Source organism: Lycorma delicatula, chromosome 1 (assembly GCF_047948215.1).
Source record: "Lycorma delicatula isolate Av1 chromosome 1, ASM4794821v1, whole genome shotgun sequence".
Classification (NCBI taxonomy): Eukaryota; Metazoa; Arthropoda; class Insecta; order Hemiptera; family Fulgoridae; genus Lycorma; species Lycorma delicatula.
Genome location: NC_134455.1, coordinates 250577744 through 250599381, shown reverse-complemented (window position 1 = coordinate 250599381; position 21638 = coordinate 250577744). Strand labels below are relative to the sequence as shown.

Genomic DNA, 21638 nt, shown 5'->3' with positions numbered 1-21638 from the left:
TTTTTTCCTATTTCTGATTTTTTGTTGTAAATTTCTTTGCCTTGTACATTATTATGTGAATCCCTTTTTATAAAATCTTTACCCTAAATATCACGTTGTTTCTGGAACAGTATCAATAAAGTTTTTAGCAATATTTATTAGCTTGTTCCACCTTTACTCTAAACCCGCACTTTTCTTCATCAACGATGTTAACATGAAATCGAAATCTATATTCGTAGTTAAAGTAGATTAATGGTATGGTTACGTAAGTTTCGTGTTGTGAATTTTAGGTCACGGTCAGTAAATTATTGACTTTTTAATACAAGAAGATGTGTGGTTGGTGTTTCAGGTGGCTAGCTTGGTCCTGGTGTCCGGTTTGGGGTTGCTCGCCGTACTCGCGTGTTGGCTGAGGCGTAACTGCAGGTAAACGCTTCCGCAATTTTTTTTTTTAATAAAAACAAACAATCATTAAAATTTAACTTCAGTGTTTTAATAGAAGACTGTAATAGCTTTGCTTTATTATCTAGAGTTCTTCCTCTTTTATAATGATTTCTATTCTTAACATTTATGTAGAATAATGAATAATTAAATTGTATTTTCTGTGATTTTAATTCAGAAAAGTAATTACAGTATATATAATAAATAATAATTATCCAATATTTTATTGAATACTCAGAGATATAGACCTAATGTTAAATGCAATCTGTTCTTGTGGTTTGTGTATACTTTTATTATATGCAAAAGTCAAGTACCTTCACACAGATTTTGAGGTTTGACTGACTATTAAAAATTGTTTAAAAGAAAGAAATAACAAAAACAGATTTTTCTAATTGTCAAGGAAGTTATTCTTGAAACAAAAATCAAAATAAGATACCACTTCAGACTTTTTTTCATCTTACATTTATTTTAGTAATTTTATTTTAAGTAATGCAGAAATATTAGTGTTTTTATTCACAGTGAATAATTCATTCTATGGTTATTATTCGTAGTGTTGTCGATTTATATTTTAATAATACTAAGCGAAAAGGATATGACTATACTCTGTTATAATCTATTATATGAATATATAAGTGTAAAAATGTTAATTATGCTGTAAACTGACTTTTTTTAACATTAATAAACAAGAGATAAATATTAAAAATTAAAAAAACAACTGTCGAAAAAAACATTGATGTTTAATATAGGATAATTAAAGAGCGTGCGGGTGGACAATTTTGTATATAGTATAATTTTGTTTTCAAATTTTTTAAATTTATTTAAATATATATATGTATATATCCTATGATACTCCCAGTAACTTAAGAATTCAAACGGGGAATCATATTTCTAAATCGGTTCAGCTACTGTGGAACAAACATACATATAAACACATTTCACTTCTTTTTGGGCAGTCGTGTAATAAATTATTAGAGTATAAACTGCAGTGAGTATTTTTAAAAGTAAATTAAAAATATTTAAATTTTTGAAAGATCTAAATTTATTGTACTATTAAAGCTGTTTTTAATTTTTACAAATTCATAAGTTTTTTTGTTAAATTTGTTACAATAAAAGTTGATTTTTTTTTGTTTTTTTTTGACTTCATTAAATCAATTTTTTTCAGAATAAAATTTTCTAGACGTTTTTATAATAAAATTTATGCATTTATTAGTATTTTAACGAGGTTATTATACTTCAAACCTAAAAAAATGTTTTTCATCACCGAATTTTTTTTTATGTGTATATCATGAAAAATACGAGAAATACAGTTCTGAAACCTCTTTTATTCAATTTTTCATGTCAAAAAAAAAACATAAGAAATCACCAAAAGAAGTCACCCATAAGAAATCATTTACCCCTAATTTACTGAAATTTCACCGGGAAAACTGAAATCCGCGCGAAATATTTCGCTAGCCGTAACTCGATAACAAAGCGTTTTTGGACATATTTTTGAATGAACGTTTTTCTTATCTTAAACTCTAGAATCAGTTTCCAGATTATTTCCCTTTCCTTTTGAATCATCTACGTACATATTGTCGCCAAATGGCTTCGACGGTACTTGACATTTAATAACCTTGCAGTAGCCCTGAGAAGGGCTGTTATCGTCGATTGGCTTCGACTGCTCGTTTTGACTAATAACCTTGTGGTAGCCCTGAAAAGGGTCGTTTTTTTCGTTGATCGGCTTCAACGGCTCGTTTTAATTTATAATCTTATGGTAGCCCTGAGAAGGGCCGTTTTTTGCGTTAGCTTTGAGAAGAAATGTTGGATCCGGAAGCTGGTCTCCGGGGAAATCGGGGAGTTGCGGCTCCTCCATTTAAATCAGACCGGACTTCTCCTCAGCGGCAGTTGCGTCCCCACTACAGCGTGACAATGGTGGCCCCCAGAGCCCCGCAGTATCGGGTCGGCGTCAGTCGTCTTTCGCCGGCGCGGCCGAGGCGGTTCTCCCCGAGCGATACCACGCTGGGCCGGCTCTTGCTGCTGAGTCCGCCGGCGATTGAAGCCCGGAGAGCTGGAGTGGGAAAGTAGCGTCCGCGTCCAGCGGCTCCCTCAGCGGGCCGACCAGGCCTGTTGCCCCGGCTGGAATGTTGGCATTCGCCGGGAGGTCCCACGTTGAGGCGGCCAAGGAACTTCTTCTTCCTGGTCTTCTCCAGGGGGTTGTCGACGATGAATTAAAAATTCACTCTCGTGCACGCTTTATTATTGGAACCTGAGAGTGTGGGGCTGCAGCGCCGCTATGGTGGGAGAACTGCGCGGCGGGAGTGACGCTTGTACCAGCGCGTACGTATACTGTGCTTCAGCTGACATCTGAGCTGCTACCGTTGTCGTCCGCCAATATTAAATTAGGCATATATATGGTAACAATATATATATATATATATATATATATATATATATATATATATATATATATACGATAGCCTATGACAATCCCGGTAACGTAAGGATTCCAACACGTGGTCATTCATCTAAATCGGTTAAGCTGTTGAGCTGCTACGGTGGAACAAACAAACATACATACAACTTAAATGCATTACACTCCTTTTTGGGCAGTCGTGAAAATATAATTAATTGTTTTTAAAAACAAATAATGTACTTTAAAAAACAGTCAAATCCAATTTCTAGAGCAATTTTCCAGCTTTATCAGAAGAAAGTTACACTGATATTAATAATTTTTCCAATGGTCTATTTAAAATTGTTCTCTATTTAACTTCTAATACTTTTACATTTTAGTCTTACTCCACTTGTTTTAATGTGTCGATTTTTTAAAATAATTTAAAAAAATATACTGTTTTCTAAGTTAAAAATTTTAACCTTTATTTGTTAATGTTTTGCCGTTTTATATTCCATATCACGATAATAACATTTTTAGAACAAAGAAAAAACATAGTTTTATCCTTCAACGTTTAAGTTATTTATTATATTTTTTGTGTAAAAATAATTTATAGTTTTTATTATAACATTATTTATTTTAAAAAAATATGATGGTAAACGTTTTTAATCTGTTGATCTGTTTTAATGCATTTATATTTTCTGTTTTCTATTGTTTACTTTAATATTAATATTTGTTTAATATTTACTTCTTAGATGAGTGAAGTAGTACTTTCTTTATTAAACCAAAAATATAATAGTGAATTTTCTGTTTAAATGTACGCGACAGTGAGAGGAACTTCTGGTTGTACCTTTTTTAATAACATTTTTAGTATTAGTTAATCCATAGATACTTCGATCAAGAAAACAGCGGGTGAATTTCATTTCCACTATTATTTTCAAAAATAATTTTAGGAAGTGATCATAGAAGGCTTGTTTATAATCATATATGTTGTTTCAAAACTACTTTAGATGTTATTTTGAAAAAAGACTTCTCTCAAAAGGCGGTTCTTTAGAACAATACAAGAAATAAAAAATATGTATTGTTCATTCAACTGTTTATTGAAATTATGGTAATTTTGTGAAAATTAATAAAGTAAAACGCGTTTTCTTTTAGAATTAATTGTGAGTAAAATTTAACAACTGCTATCTCTACTTTATTCACCGTTAGTACTTTTAATAACATATTGAAACAAAAATAGAAAATAATAATATTCAGAAATTCTCTTTTTATTATTAATACTCATACTTTCCGTCTTCTCATCAGTCAATAGTTAATGCCTGTGATTCTAGTCTGGAAAGGTCTTGATTCGATCCCAATCAGATTAGGCATCTTCCATACATAAAAACTTATCTTTCATCTTAAAATCCTTTTATGATGTGACTGTAATCGGACATCAGCATGCTGTTGCCCATGATCAAATAAACTTCATTAAAAATTTTTCTTCTGTTTTCTTTATATTTAGTTATTTGGTAGGTAAAGTGTTTAAAATAAAATAGTGACTGATAATGATAAATAAATCTATTGTTGACCGCAAATGCTAGATTTTTAACATGCAGCTTAAAAAATTAAGTTATCGTGTATTATTTATTATGCTCTTGTTAAATCATCGGAATAGAATTCGCAAAAAGCTTTTTACCTTAAAATCGTTCGAGATCGAACAATTTCTGAATCTTTGGAAGTAACATAACACTGAGACTATTATTCAGCGGATTATTTTTATGTTTGGTGAGTTTTTAATATTCAACGTAGGCCTTAATCTGTGTTATATGAACACCTCTTGCGTTCGAAAGTTATAAGCAAATCTAAATCTTTATAGCGAATCTTTTAATTAGTTAAAATTTTTATTTTCATAAAAATCTGGTAAGATGCACGGTTTGAAAACTTTCATATCGATTAAATTATCGTGCCTTAACTCACTCGTAAATATCTCCACAGCGGCGTCACCTAACGGGTATAGTTTTTGAAAAAAAATTTCTTTTCACATAACTAATATATATTCTGAAATGAGCCAAATCGGACCATAAATGCAATTTTTCCAAATATCTCGACCCCAGCGCCATCTAGCGGGTCCATTTTTTGCAGAGGTATTTCTTTCCATGTAAGTAACACATATTCTAAAAATGAGCCAAATCGGACCGTAAATACAATTTTTCCAAATATCTTTACCCTAGAGCCACCTAACGGGTCCAAACTAATTCAGAAACCTGGGCGTGCGCACGCGAAGGTTTCTGAATTTATTTCATCGCAATCAGATCAACGGAACAGGAACGCATACGGGACAGATAAACAAACATTCATTTTTGTATATAAACTAGCAGATCCGCCAACGCTTCGCTATTGCTACATTTGAATATATATAGATTAAATGAACACAATTAAAAGTTTGATAAACCATTAACAAAATGAACATTACGAAACTTCACAAAATTTAACCTTTCCTTTTTCCCTTTTACCCTTTATCCCGTTTCCCCTTTTACCTTTCCTCCTGTCACCATTTTACTTTTCCCATTTTAATGTTTACCATACTCCCTAACTTCCCCCATTTCCCCATTTACATTTCCCTATCCACCCTTTCCCCTTTTCCTATCCCCATTTCACTTTCTTTTATTGCCTTCCCCTTTTCTTTTTTCCTTTTCCCCTTTACATATCCTTTCCCCATTTTTCTTTTCCCCGTTTTCCTCTTTTCCGTTTTCCCCTTCTTCTCTTTTACCTTTTTCGATTTTCCCTTTTCCGATTTTTCCCTTTCTCCCTTTTCCTCCCCCGTGCGTAAATCGGTCCAGTAGCTTTTAAGTTTACAGCGGACACACATATCGGAAACATTGAAATGGAATCGTAAAATATTTACTACAGCGTGTGTTACTTTTACGTCCAACAGATAGCGCTGTTTAAAAAAAAACTTGTCTTTATCTGTTATATGTTATCATGTTATGTGACATTTATATAATAGTAGGTATATAAATAGTGGATACCGGTGTTCTTTGGTGGTTGGGTTTCAATTAACCACAAATCTCAGGAATGGTCGAACTGAGAATGTACAAGACTACACTTCATTTACACTCATACATATCATCCTCATTCATCCTCTGAAGAATTATCTAAACGGTAGTTACCGGAGGCTAAACAGGAAAAAAGAAAGAAGGTATATAAATAGTATGCATATAAAAACACGCGCACATTCGAATGCAACGTTGTGTCAAAATTTCAAAGCAATCGACGAAGAACTTTCTAAGATTTAAGATTTTGAATAAACGAACATTTAGATTTTTATTTATATAGATATATGATAAGGTGTATAAAATAAGATAAAGTGTATATGAAGATTAAATGAACATGGACATGGTTGTGAGATTAAATGAACAGAAAGGAATGAAAAATATATTTAATCAAATCATTTACATGATCGATGAATCAAAAAATGTAATTATTTTTCTATTTAAGTTTAAATTTATCTAAAATACATATTAAATTCTTAAATTTGTCTGAAGCTTAAACGATTAGTCTGTAAAAATCTATAATGTATGTTAATATCTTTCAAATTATTCCGGTTAATTTACTTTTTCATTAATTAAAATTATATTCAGAAACAATAAAATACAATTATTTTGAAATTACTCTTAGTCTTTTATAACAGAAAAATAAGATGTTAACTACTTGCTTATAAGTCATTATTTTGCTGTGAGTGAACAATCGCTTGTTTTGGTTTACTAGAATGAGTCGAGTTAGATTTAGATGAACACAGGAATTAAGTATTTTTCGGTATATAGTTGTTAAAATGAAACGGTTTTTAATAGTATTTTTATAAGGAAGTGGAGAAAATAGAATATACAAAAAAAATATAATGCAGGGCAAATCTGCTGCTTGAAACTGGCTAGCTGGAATACTAACTATTCTATATCTAGAATACTATGCCAATCCTTTATTTTATGTAACCCAGCGTCTCATCTTACGTAACCATTGATGCAGTTTGCCGGGATGTAATGATAATCGTCCGTTAGGTAGAGAAGACTCACACGGCAGGTTTGGTTTTTAACCTAAAGTTGTATTGCAGTCTTTTGCGAAGTCCTTTATTTAGGAAACAAACAGTATGTAAACTACTTTTTAATTAAGAAATTGAAACGATTTATATATTGTTTTTTTGTATGTGATTTTTCTTATACTTATCGGTTGTTTCGATCGATGTCAGTAAAAATATGACCTTTTCCCTGCTGTTTTGTAACACTAAACGTTTAATATCAAGCTGATTAAACATTTAAAAGGAACAATTTTTATAACACCCACACACACACACCCACACACACACATACACTTTAATTATTTTAACTTATTTGATAAAGGACAAGATTAAATTATAATAGTCCTTGATTTCTTAATTTCTTACCGATTGCTTTTCATATTAAACTGGATTTTATTTATTTGTAAAAATTCTTAGGGTAAGCACTTAAGATAAGTTAACTACGTAGAATTTATTATAAACAGATAATGTACACATTTTATTTTATATCTTTGTGCTTAGTAATATATAGTTCATACTTTTCAAAATTTATTTTTAGTATTCTGGTTACAATATTCCTATTCTAATTTTTAAAAATGTGGTTCATAGTTCATAAAAAAGGCCATAGGACACGAGCTTACCGTAGTGAGCATCGGACTAAGATGTATTAATATGTAGATGTATAGATCTGTAACCCACGGCAAAATAAATTAATTTTATTATTTTACCATTTTTGATCATGAAAGTAATTTGAAAAAAATTCTCCCAGTATCTTCACACCAATAATTTAGTTTTTACCATCCTCAGTAAAATTTCTGTCTTCATTTTTTTTGTTTTTGTTTTATTTGTTGATTTATTCACCACATAATCTCGAGCTTGTGAAAGTGAATGGAATAATATAGAATGGAAATTTTGAAGCGTATGAAGAAAAATACTCTGATAAATGATCTGAATGTTTAATTGTATCTTGCTATTTCCACCCAAACTGAAGCTGATTTTTAATCTGGTTAATTATCCTCTTCAATCTTCTCCTATTTGCCATCCAGATTACTTCTGCTCTCCTTAAACGGATCCATCTTCACCTGGTCACCGTATCTCAATTTTATTCGTCCTATATTTTATTAATTTTTTTTAATACGTAATAACGTGCCCGTATAACATTCCTACATTTTTATATTTCTGTAATAATTATAATCCCCTTCATTGTTATATGAGATTGACTAACACATGCCCACTCCTTAGTTTTGTGAATATCTTACAATGAAGGTAAAATATAGATCTGTGAACTAAAGAGAGATTTTTAAAAGGAATATTTGTGTGGAGTGTAGGATGTAGAGACAAACAAGAGAAATGGCAGAAAGGGAAAGAACAAAGGTTTTGAGATACGCTGTTTTAGTAAAATATTGGATTGAAAAAATCCTAACTGAAAAGGTTTACAGACAAATCGAAGAAAAAAGCCGACAGCAAAAAATTCTTAAAAACTATTTAAGAAAAATTAGATTGACGGGCTTACATTAAGGAAGATGGGGTAAATTAATTCAATAGTGAAAGTAAGTGTAAACGGAATTAAAAGGCAGAATACACAAAAGAAATTACTACAAATGGAGTTTGTAAAAAATATGTAGTAATAAAAGATTATCACAGAACAGAAAGGAATAGAGAGTTGTATCATGCCAGTCAAGTAACAAAAAAATGTATGATTTAAAAAATTTCAATGGTGACAGTAGTGTTGAATTATATTACATTGTAACGTTGACAGTATGTTGAACGGTATAGACCTCGAATATTTTAGGCAAAAATATTGGATGTTTATAAATATATTGTGTATCAGACAGCATTTATATTTCATAGTAAAGATAAATTGTTTCGGTATTGCTATGTGGTTAGCAGTTTTTACTACAACGTACTTCATTCGGCCGTTTTTGTCGAGGAAGCAAAACTACGTTGCAAACTGCATACATTTTCTCGTGAAGGCGCCTTACTATATATTAAATCAATGTTCCTTCGCTTTTGTATATATTAAAAAAAACAGTTTTAATGTATTAATTTTATTTCACGAAATGGCAACAGTTTCCGTTTCTTCAAATAGATTATCGGTCTTATTTAATACAAAATGTCCTAATGAAATTATAAACCTTTTTATAAAAGAATCTGGAGAAGGCTATCTACATAGTTTTACGAACGTAAAAGTTGTATTAGAATAAAGATATATTTCAAAGAGTAAAAACGATTCCAGAAAAGATTTTCTTACTTTTAAATTTTTATGAGAAACGGGTAAAATACTACACTTTTGAAGCAGTTTGAAAAAATGTAAGAAGACAATTATTAAGATCGTAAGCAGTGTCGAGTTTCAACTAATGAGGAACAATGTCGCTTGGTGGGGGACTCTAGTGGAGGGGAGAATAAACAATGCATAAAAATGTTGCGTGAGCTTCACGGTAATGGGATATGAGGTGAAGCCATTAACTTACAGCCATGTGAAGGGTGACAGTAGTACAGAACGACGTTGTAACATGCTGAACCTCTACAAGACTATGTCCCGCCAGCAGCAGGCCGGCGGGGATCAACAATATACAGGACACGATCGTTACAGTAGCGGCCAAGGAGAACACCGTACTCGGCGGCGCCGTAGGCCACCTACAAGGAGGGCACAATCCGCTCTCGAGTTGAATCCACGCGCTATTGTTATCGCTCAAGCCTCCCTTCAGCGGTCTGCCAGCACAGAGACCGATCCGAACGATTCTTCAGAAGAACGCACTCCTTTGCTCGGAAGACTTTTCTCTTGTGTAAACGTTACTTCTACGGTGCCAGCAAATATCAACAGTACCGCCGGCAGCAATGTTGCTAACAGGTCAGACACGACGATTTAATTTGTCAATTTATTGATTATGTATCTCTAATTCGATTGAGGCTGATCAATTTATAAAATATATGCTCGTTGATAAAATTACTTTTTTTCCCTTAGCGAATTAATAATTAATCAATTAGGCCTATTGTGACGATTACGGTAAAAGATTTTCATTGGAGATTTTTTTTTTAATGTTTAAAATAGTGATAAAATCCTTTATTGTTAATCGTAATAAGTGCCTATTACACACGGAAAAATGGTTGTTAAATAAATTCCGTCTTTTATTCAATCTTCAATTAGCTGAGTTTCTATGAATTTTTAAGTTAAATTACATACGATATATAATATTTATATTATAATAGTTTGATGAAACTAGCGTAATTTTAAATGGCTAACTTTTCCTCATTTAAAAGAATATACAATAAAGATTTAGTCAATTTTTAAATAGAACTCGTCATTTTATAATATATAGATTCATTCATAATTTTCTAATTTCTGATTAATTATCGATAAAATAAAACGACATTAGAGCTACGTAAAAGGAAGACATATAGTTTCTTTTATACAAACATTCACACGCACACATACAACAAATACTATGTTATATCAATATCTACTTAGTGTAATTAGAGTGTAATTAGATTTTTAATAGGATGAAAGAAGAGGAATTCTTTAAATAATAAAATCTTTACAGGTGGCGTACAAGATTTTCTACTTCAAAAATGGGTATAGGTTCAAAAATATAAAATAAAATTTTTAGTTTAAAAAAGATTTTGAAATAAGTATCTACCTATTTTTATCTACAGGACGTAAGACGAAGAAATTGATGTATTTTTATAAAATATAATTATTGCGAAGTCAATATTCAAACCCTTTTTTATGGATTTAAATTATAACATGCGGTGTTTTTTTTTTTTTAATTTCTGAATGTCAAATTCGATCTGCATCTCTAAACAGTTTCTAATGATTTATTTTAAACTACTTTTTCGAACTAAATTTTTAGTATTTATCATTTATTAATGACTTAAAAAGCTATTTTATTTGGTTTTTTTATTTAATAATTATTTTTAATAAAATCTGGCGTCTGCCTTTCGCCAGTTTGTTACGTAAATGTGTATGAAGTATCAGTGATAGGATTCTGTTGAATAGTTTGACAATTACTCTAGTTTATAAAAAATGATCCTGGAGTTTTCAATTACAGAGCGACGAGTCGCTTTACACACAAACATTGTTCTCCTCTTGGTTCAGGTGTAAAAAAATTAATTAAGAATATATAACTGAAATTTTGCCTTCAATAAGTATTAATAAAATAACAAAAAAAGGAAGTATATTATAAAACTTTGTCGCAGTAAGTACACGAAAAGAAAGGATTTGCGGCTTTAATTAAGAAAGAAAAGATGTTTAACTGCTGTAATGATTTTTGAAAATAATATTGCCTTCGGTGATTTTTAGTATTTCATATTATGTTGATATGTGTTCAAAACTATTAAAACTTAAAACTGATTTTTTTGACACCAATTTCTTTCCTTCGTACCAGATCTTTTGGGTTATTGCGAAACTAACTTTTTTTTATGTAATTTTATTTTTGAAATTCGGGAATCGGTGATCCGATCTAAAGGATATTTTTACCAGTGTGTTTAAGATATATATATATATCTAAGGTCTGGTTTGTGGTAAGAAAACACCATACCATAATTGATTGGGTGTACTTTAAAGGGGATTGAGTACTTTAAAAAAATATATATAGTACAAATATTAATGTATGCATCGACAGAACACACAGTACAGCAGAAATTATATTTATAATTGTGATTTATATCAACGTCTATGTATATTTACTCGTATTATATAACATTATATCAAAGTTTATTTATACTACGTCTATAAAAATTGTTTCTGACTAAAAATAATGGAGTCCGATAATTTTCTTAATGTTGTACATAAAAAAATAATTTATAGAATATTTACCAGCCGACGGTTATAACTTCAATCCATTAACGTTATTAGAACATATGATCTGAATTAGTCAGTTTTCCTGTCATAGACAATTCTTGAATTCTAAGGATTAATAAAACCACAACCTTTTTAAACTGCATTTTAGTTTGGTAACTGTTTATGAATCATTTTCATATAAACCAATTTTTTACTTGAGGTTTCTTATATAAATATTGACGGTGAGCTTAAATTTTGCTTTATTTTGAAAATGTTTTTGATAAAAATGAAATGTACTGTATCAAATCATTACATGATGTTAGATAAATTAATAGAAAGTAATTTATGAATTTCTTAATAAAATACTTTTTTTTTGTGACTTCAATTCGTGTTTTTATTACATCGTGTTTATATATATATATATATATTTGGTCTGTATTCGTATTAGAAAGAATGAATCGAAGTTTATATGGAAACCATTAAATACTATCTATATTACGATTTTATATCACTTCAAAAAATTTAATATTATTGCAGTCTCCTTGACTGTCCATTGTATACATTTAAATTTAGATACATTAGGTACCCTCATAAATATGCTTACATCTTTGTGTGAACCTCTCTCTCTTTTTTCTGTTTAGCCTCTAGAACCATCGTAAGGTATTACTTAGAGAATGAATGAGGATGATATGTATGAATGTAAACGAAGCGTAGTCTTGTTCAGTCTCAGGTCTACCGGTTCCTGAGATTTGTGGTTAACTGGAACCCAACCACCAACGAACACCTACACAGCTACATGTGTAGACCTACATAGCTACATGTTAATGCGAGTACATTTAAATGATGGTAGGAATAAAATAAGAGAAAAAGGCCCCAGTATGAAAGGATTACCTAATGAAAAATAAAAGAAATAGATGATATCAGAGGATACTCCATACTGGCTGAGTTTGACACAGATCCGAAAAATATATATTCTTTAATAAGGCTGTAGTTATTGATGATTTATCTTAATTGGAACGCTGTTTCAGCCAAGTGGGTCTTATTTGGTTATACATATTAGTTTAAAGATTTAATGAAATTAATGAAGGCGCCTAAGCTGTCAATAAAAGTGTAGATTTTACCATACTAAAGGAAAACAGGGACAAACAATTCTTAGAGCAACTAACGTTCCTAAATTGCTCGCTAGAATGATTTATTTACTAAACGATAGAATAGGAGGTAGAATTTGCGCTATATGAGCAGAATTTAGTAGCGATGCCGTGATTTGTGTCTCCGTATGTGATAGCACTGCAAGCGAATAACGAATGATACTGAGCGTAGAGCTAAACGGCAGTATAGAGTCAGGGGCCATCACCTTAACCCGTCACCGCAATCTTCTACCTACTGTTGAGTGCGATCTCTTTTAAACCTACCTTGCGGTGGGGTTTCTCCAACGCCTACAGATTTTTTCTGAAGCAGATCTGCTCCGGCACACCGTATGCCTTAGGCAAGGCCACTCTTACTTTTGTGAGGTTATTCTGTTGCAGCCGATTAACCCGTGATGCAGAGCCAGCCCTACAAATAACAATCAACAATAGGAACCTCACCGAATTTGGGACTTCTCCTCGTGCAGCATGGAGGCCAGTTCTGGTCTGGAGAGGGAATCGATTGAAAAAGAAACGTCTCGGGCAGAGAAAAGCTTGTGAGCTTTTCTCCGGATTTGAAAGTGTTACCAGCCTACCGTTAATTGTTAAGGACAACCATTACTCGTTCGCTTGACACCATTCAACGGGTTTGGACAGTAAATGTTTTTATATTATTTAAATTAGAAGCTAACTCACTTCGCTTAGCTTAAAGTCGGCATGTTGACGTTCTTTAATGTAAATTTTATGTTGACTAGTAAATTTAAAACTTTTACGAATAATTAAAAAAGTAAAATATTTAGCACAGATTTTTAAAATAAATTTATCTTGGTAATATAAATTTATTTATACCTTTTACGAAATATAACGATGTGTTTTAATTTATTCACAATCTTCGAACATCTTTATTTAATTATCATTTTCTTCAAGAAAATTATAGTGATGCTATTTTTGGAGAATAAATATATAGGTGTAATGTGTACTGCTTGACGAAATGATTGTGTAAGATTCACTTTGAATTCAACAGTAGAGACCGAAAAGGTATATTTGTTACCTGAGTGTTTCCTCTTGATCAAGCATTTACTTGTAATCATTAAAACATAAGCTATTAAATTTTAAACCAAAGAAATAAATAACCAGAAGCTCGTATGGCGGGGATTAACATTTTTTGTCAAGTAATTATTACATTTTTTATAACATGTTTGGCAATCATGTTTATAACAATAACCAAACAAAAAGACAAAATATATTCCAGTCTATTGAGTTTATTAGCCTTTCTTTTTCCTGTTTAGCCTCTGGTAACTACCGTTTAGATAATTCTTCAGAGGATGAATGAGGATGATATGTGTGAGTGTAAATGAAGTATAGTCTTGTACATTCTCAGTTCGACCATTCCTAAGATGTATGGTTAATATTGAAACCCAACCACCAAAGAACACCGGTATCCACGATCTAGTATTCAAATCCATGTAAAAATATTTGGCTTTACTAGGACTTGAACGCTGTAACTCTCGACTTCCAAATCAGCTGATTTGGGAAGACGCGTTAACCACTAGACCAACCCGGTGGGTGAGTTTATTAGCCTAATAAATATTAATTTGTTAATATAGCCTAATGAAATATGAGGATGAAATGAATATAACTTTAAGAATTTCTGATTCGTTTAAAAATCGGGACTAACTTTTTACCTTCTAAATAAATTTTAGCATTTACAACAGAAAAAAAAAAGATCCAATGTGTTTCTATAAACTGTCATTTTCTTCTGCAAAACATATTTGAGCTAATATGTGAGAGGTAGATTTGCACGTACGCTCGTTTATACATAAAGGTTATACATATTAATTTAAACATTTTATGAAATTAGTGAAGGCCCGTAAACTGTCAATAAAAGTGTAGATTTTACCATACCAAAGAATACAGGGACAAACAATTCTTAGAACAACTAACATTCCCAAATTGCTCGCTAGAATGATTTACTAAACAATAGAATAGGAGATAGAATTTGCACTAGATGAACAGAATTCGTTTATGACGCTTATATGCAGATATGTTCCCGTTTTTTATTTAAAAAGATAGTAAATATGGAAAAATGCTGGTTTTAGAGTTACCTTCGTTTTAAATGATAATAAATTATTCCGAAAATTTTAGGGAAAAATGTTTTTGCTAATTTTTACTTAAATATACCGGAACTGTAAAGTATAACTTTATGCATATCTCAGCAAAATTTTCAACTACGGATCTAAATGGTTATAAAATTAGGCGTAATTAGTCTTATAAGGTATTACATCTAATGAAAATAAGAAAAATTCATACATAAAGACATATTAATATTACATTCGTGCGCATACATCCAAAGACAAATTAAAAAACATATAGAGTAACTTGATTTAAAAGTACGAGGTAACATTTAAGATGTGACTGCAGCGTTATATTTTACACACACACGCGCACACACACACACACAAATGTGTATATGTATTTTGTTTTCCTCCATTGGTTAGCAGTAGCTTGTTGCAGCTTTTTTACTTTGGTGTAGCGTTTAGATTGTCTTATAGCGTGTGGGCCAAGATCACGCATTATGACAAGCTAATACCGAAGGGGGGAGGGGTGGAAGAGAAAACCGTTGCATGTCACGTAAAACCTACCACCTGCTAGTTGAATGAAGTAGTCGATATCTGTAAATAATTCAAAACCGCAATTCATTTGTAAAAACATAACATTATTGTTTTTTTGTGTCTGAAGTACAGTACTTGTGCGTTAGGATATTTTATTTGTAACAATTAACATAGTTTAACATATTATTAAATAGTATATTAATATTTATAATTTACATACACACTCACATATATATAGTTTCCCCCCCTATTGGTTAACAGTAGCTTGTTGCAGCTTTAATAGTATATTTTCCATAATTGCTATTACAAACAACAAAGTAAAATTTAAAAGATTTCAACGAAGGTAAATGAAACCATGAAAAGAAAATTGCTTTTGTTCTGATTGGTTAATTCATTTTAAAAATTAAAACTGCGTGGGAATATTACGAAAAATATGTGTATATTTATTGTGTAAAAAATTCCTGTTTGGCTGGTATACGAACTCGGAATTTTCCGATTGAAAAGCCGAGACTGTTTAGATTCAAATATGCAACGTTAAATTATTACAAAACTGTAATGATTTCTCAAAAAATGATGAAATTAATAATTTAATAAAAATTTACATATTTTAAATTGTAAAAATCGATGTTAATACTATGATAAATTACAAATTAAACGTAGTATGAGTTATATAATCTAAAAAACTCTTAAATATTAATCTTCATCTACTAGGAAAAAATCAGAAAAAAATATTTTTGGTAAGATTTCGACTTTATATCACATCAGATCAAAAAAGATCACGTAAAGCTTGACAGGTCAATCTATCATCCGTTTTAAAATATAAAGAGAGAATTCTATCAGGTATCACGGCAGTTCATATCTTCTACACCTCACACCATTCGAAGGTGTAGAATTACGATAAAAAACTTAAGTTAGTAGTAAAACTAACAATGATTTACAAAGAAAATATTAAATACGGTAATTAATTATGATTAATGAGGTATTAATATTTTCATTTTAATCTAAATCACTCTTAACCCGTTATACCAAAATATTCTTTTCTGCATTGATATGCCGATCCCATCGAAAAGAAAATGCTATTTCTCCGTGTAAGTGATATACTTGCTCTGTTCACAACAGGATGTTATACAGTGAACATATTTTTCTCAAGTAAACCAGAGAAGCCTTTGAAAACTCTATATTTAAGTGTTGCAGATGAGTCGGAGCAATTTTTAAGTAAAATCAGAAAGTATAACTCTTGCTTCCACATGACATCCTTTGGAGTAGATAAAGTGATAAGAATGCCCGGATTTTCACCAACTTTTACTGTACAAGGACAGATATATCATCAAATTGGATCACTTTTTCCAGCAGATAATGAACAGCATAAATTTTTTCAGGTGTATTTTATGGATGATGAAGAAAATGAAGTAAACCGTCGTTGTCTGTATATTGGAGGAGTCGAAAGAGATACAGTATTGAAATTTCAACGAATGTTACACAGCCACAATTTGTTGGTAAATACCTTTAAAAGTGCAATAGAAAACTGGCTTCCGAATGATTACATAGTGGTCATTCATGCTGATCGGACTCCACGTGACGAACATGAGAGGCGTTATAATGCGCCGATGATCAATGAAGTTGCTGTTTTGGTTACTGGTGACCCATGCTCTCCACGAGACATAGTGTTACGGGCACGTGATAATACGCTGAAACGCGTAGCCGATACTCATAAATTTTATGATGCTTTGCAGTACCCGTTAATTTTCAGTAAAAGTGAGCCAGGATATCATTCCAATATTCCAGTCATTAATCCAACAACAAGACAGCCAGTTCCCAATAAAAGAAATTTCCTGCATGGATTTTTATGCGTATCACATGATGCTTCGAGAGCACGACTTCAATCTCCTTTCGCGGTCAAGGCAACTCTTTCATCAATTCTTGGTAGATATGTATATTAAAGTAGAGAGCGAACGCTTTCGTTATATTTCTATAAACCAGAGGAAATTACGAGCTGAAAATTACATTCATCTACAAGATGCGATTAGCGCAGATGGTAATATTAGACCTAACGACATAGGCAAGATGGTTATTCTGCCTTCTACGTTTGTGAACAGTGCCCGTTATCTGCATGAATACACTCAAGACGCTTTCTCTTATGTACGAACTTACGGCAGGCCTGAACTCTTTTTAACTTTTACCTGTAATCCTTCGTGGCAGGATGTAACTAAAGAGCTAATGCCCGGGCAAAAAGCCACTGATCGACATGACATAGTTGCTCGCGTATTTCGTTTAAAGGTTCACCGCGAGTGAAGCCGCGGGTAAAAGCTAGTTAAATTATATATAAAAATATACAGAATTATATTTTGTATATTTATCCTTTACGTTTACTACTTAAGGGTAATATACCTGCCAAATTTCAAGATTCTAGTTCTGCCGATCTCTGTACACATTCACAAGCCTGATTTAATTTAATCGCTTAGGGGTTGTTAATCAAAATAATTTTTGTTGATTTATTTTACGAAAATCTGTAGCTGGAATAATTATGGCAACTTTCAAGCGTATATAATTGGAATAAAATAAGTGTGTTGCATGCACGGACCCACGCAAATAAATCGATAAATAAATATTTAAAAATATTTATAGATTACGTTAACACACGATAAATTATAAATATATATTTGTTATCTTATTAGATAAAAAATAGATGTGTTTTAAGTTCATATTAATTATATAAATGCAGACATATGAAATAATGTTCCGGTATATTCGTTAAATATTAAAAAATTACAACAAAACAATTTACAATTTAGATGCCGCTATCGAAAATTATTTTAGTACATATTTACGTTCACGTTGAAAGGAATGCAGATAAATCGTTTTCTTTTTGTTTTTAATCAGTGTTATTTAAAAATTCATCAATAGAATACTTTGTTTCCGTAAAATAAAATTTTTTAATTTTATTTTAAATAAATTGGTGGGAAGATTTTTTATATGTTCTCACCATGTTATAGGCAATTTATTATTAATAGCTACGGTAGGATGATAAGACTCTTTCTCGTAAGCCGATGTTGAGTAATAAAAATCAGTTCCGTTGTCTGGTTGGGTAAAGGTGGATATTATTATTTTTTAAGAATAAGTGTGATCATATTTTTTAGCAAAGATTGCTCATTCAAAAATAAAGTACAAGGATAAGTTAACATATTTAATTTTCTAGATATAGGTCTTCACGATTCATACTTACGTTCGCCAGATAATGATCTGATACCTCATTTTAGTATCTTAAAAACTCATTTTGACTTCTTAAGAAAGCCCCAAGAGATGACATAATTTATTCGAGAATACATGCAGAAGTAATAGGTTTTAATAAATATTTAATGATGACAAGCTCAGACATCATTAAGGTGCTTCAGAATAAAAGAGCACGGTTTGATTTTGTTACAAACGACATAAAATTTTACAAACGGCAACATCCCCTAAAAACTTGTCATCTAATAAAACACGTAGACATATTTTTGCGTATATATATATATATATATATAGAGAGAGAGAGCAAAATTTTAACCTTTCCAATGTATCAATACATTGTCATCATCAATATATATATATATATATATATATATATATACACTGGGAAAGATTATATATGTATTATAAATAGAAAATATATAAATACATATGCTGCTATTAAGTAAATCATGAAAATAATAAAAATAATATTATAGGTTGAATTTTGTGAGACGTATTCTTTTTTAAGCAATCTTCTCCTTAAGGAACTTGTAATAGCTAACATTTTTGTAAGAGAGTATGTTTTTTGTAAATATTTACTGATCTGCCAAGTCAGTTTAATTCAAATGATAAATGATGTATATAAAAATATTTATCTGCAGACCTCCCGCAATTCTTTTAGCACTAATCGCGCTTGTTATAAATTTTATCCGTTAACAAATTTAAACGATTTTTAAAGAAGCGATAAACATTATTAAAGTAAATTATCATTTGTGATCAATTTTTTATTGCTCTAAGACACCCACTCGCATTTACATGTTCCCAGCTTTAAATATTTCAAAAGTTTTAGTGGAAAGATTTTATGTTTTAGATTATCTATACTTTTTTCTTAATAGTAAAATGACGTATATTTTTCTAACACAAATTAATGAATAAAATTTTCGTCGATGTTAATTAATTTTTTAAATCAGAATTTTCTATTGTTAATTATTTTTAACAAATAATTTTATTTATACTTACACTGTTTCAAAATAATCAGTAAATGTAGAGAAAAAATTTAGATGAAGAGAACTATGACTATTCTTCTAACAAGTGGATCCCAACAGATTATTTTAAAACTTCTAACAAATAAAATTATTTTACATATTTATAAAGTTAAAAGAATAAACAACTAAATAATAAATAATAATAATAATAAATCGATTAACAGTATAATATATAAGTAAAGGTACAAAAAATTAATCGAGCATGAAAAAGTATTTGAGATAGTAATTTAAATAGAATGAAGAGAAAATTATTTTTCATCATATTTTTGTTCTACAATAAAACATCCGTCTTAAACCTATTAAGCATACATATTTTATTTATATATATTTTTTTTAGATTATCACCATTATTGTAAATTAGTTTTTACTTTAATTTTTCATATTACATTATTAATGATGAATATTAACATTAACAAATTTTCTTTTTAATGACATACGGTTTGATATTTTAATTGTCTAGCTATGACTTTAGAATACTGTTCTTTCATTTAATTTTCGAAATTGAAAACAGAGATAAAACCGTCAGTTATTTATCTAGATTTGAACCATGACTTACAATCGATTTGCTTTTATGAGCATACCTTTATTAAATTATTTTTGTAATTTAAAAAAAAAAATCATAGATTTTAGGTATAGCCATAACTCATTGACTATAAACAACATCGTTTAACAACAAAAATGACGATGTGAAAAATGTTTGTTTGATTTCACTGCCGTAGTTTAAATAAAAATTATTTTAGGAACTTGGAGCCAATTTTAACCTTTCAGAACGTAGCAAGGATTTCAGTTTGGGAAGTGTATTTTAAAAAAGAAAAATTCCCAGTTTGAAAAACCGGAATATTTAAAAAATTAAATTTAGTATAGAGTATTATTTTATATTCTGATTTTCCTTGACACGTGACTGTCATATAACGCGAGTATTTTCATCTCCTACCTTTTGTTTATGTAAAACTAGATTCTAAAGCAATGTTTGTTCTGAAAAATAGTCTAGAATCATAATCTTTAATTTCGTCACGGTAAAAGAAGATAAAGTATGTAAGAGTTTATTAAAATGTTATTTTACTAAAAGGGTATCTTTTATTAAAGAAGATTGAAAAATGTTTGAAAATTAAAGATTATTTGACGAGATTTATTTGAGAATAAATTTTTAATTCGCTCCTCAACATAAAGTTATAAGAATTATAGTTTTTTATCTGAAGTGGCTTTACACCAAGAAATTTTTATTTAGTGATTTTTGATTTTTCCTTTTTTTAATTTTCTTAATCTTGAATTCTTATTTTATTATTGAACTCATATTTTATTGACGACTCCTTGCAAGTTTCGTTATCGCCTCGTGCTTTCTTATTTTTTAAAAATTATTATTTTTTGATTTTTTTTAACTTGTTCATGACTTTAATTACTATAATTGTGACTTTTATTTATTTTTTTATAAGTGAAAAAAAAAGATTAAAGGGACTCTTTTTTTAAAGTACGAATTAATTTTTAAACTTTTATTATAAAAATTTGTTTAAGCTTGATTATCTGAAAAATTGTTAGCAATAACATTTGTGTGATGAAGAAGTTATACGCAATCGAGGCGCAAATTGTTTCGGAGTTTAAACACAAAAATTCAAATAAGGAAAGAAAACAAATCTAATCATCGGTCCTGAGGAAACTCTTTCCACGCCTGGAAAGAGAACAATCCCGTATTAAAACTGTTCCTTCAAATACTTCCAGCTAAACTAAAAAATCTTTAGACATCAAAGAAGTTGGATTTTGTACCTACTGGGCTAGTGTTAGTAAAAAACCTAATCCGTATTTTGTTTTAACTACCAAATAAGTTAGTAAAATCAGCCTAAAGAAATAATGTATTTTTTTAAATATACTCTTTATGTGATGTTTGTCGGTTTATTTTGTTCATGTAATTTATAAACGGCTTAGAAATTTAGACGAAAAAATACATATATTTTTTCTGCTTAATGATTACACCAAATAAGCTTGAAGCTTGTTCGTGGGATATGGAAATGAAGTTTTGTAGCGAATTAAAAATGCCATGCCTGACCGAGATTCGA

At 30.4% G+C, this 21638-nt stretch overlaps 1 protein-coding gene across 2 annotated transcripts in view; it reads left to right on the top strand.

Moving 5' to 3' along the window:
- The first annotated feature begins 9280 nt into the window (after positions 1 to 9280).
- Slob (Slowpoke binding protein) overlaps positions 9281 to 21638 on the top strand; it is a 115124-nt gene continuing 102766 nt past the window's right edge. For both annotated transcript variants that reach the window (XM_075354847.1, XM_075354849.1), the window contains exon 1: positions 9281 to 9669. In XM_075354847.1, coding sequence (XP_075210962.1) covers positions 9332 to 9669 — 338 coding nt within the window. In that variant the 5' untranslated portion in view covers positions 9281 to 9331. The remainder of the gene's footprint in view (positions 9670 to 21638) is intronic.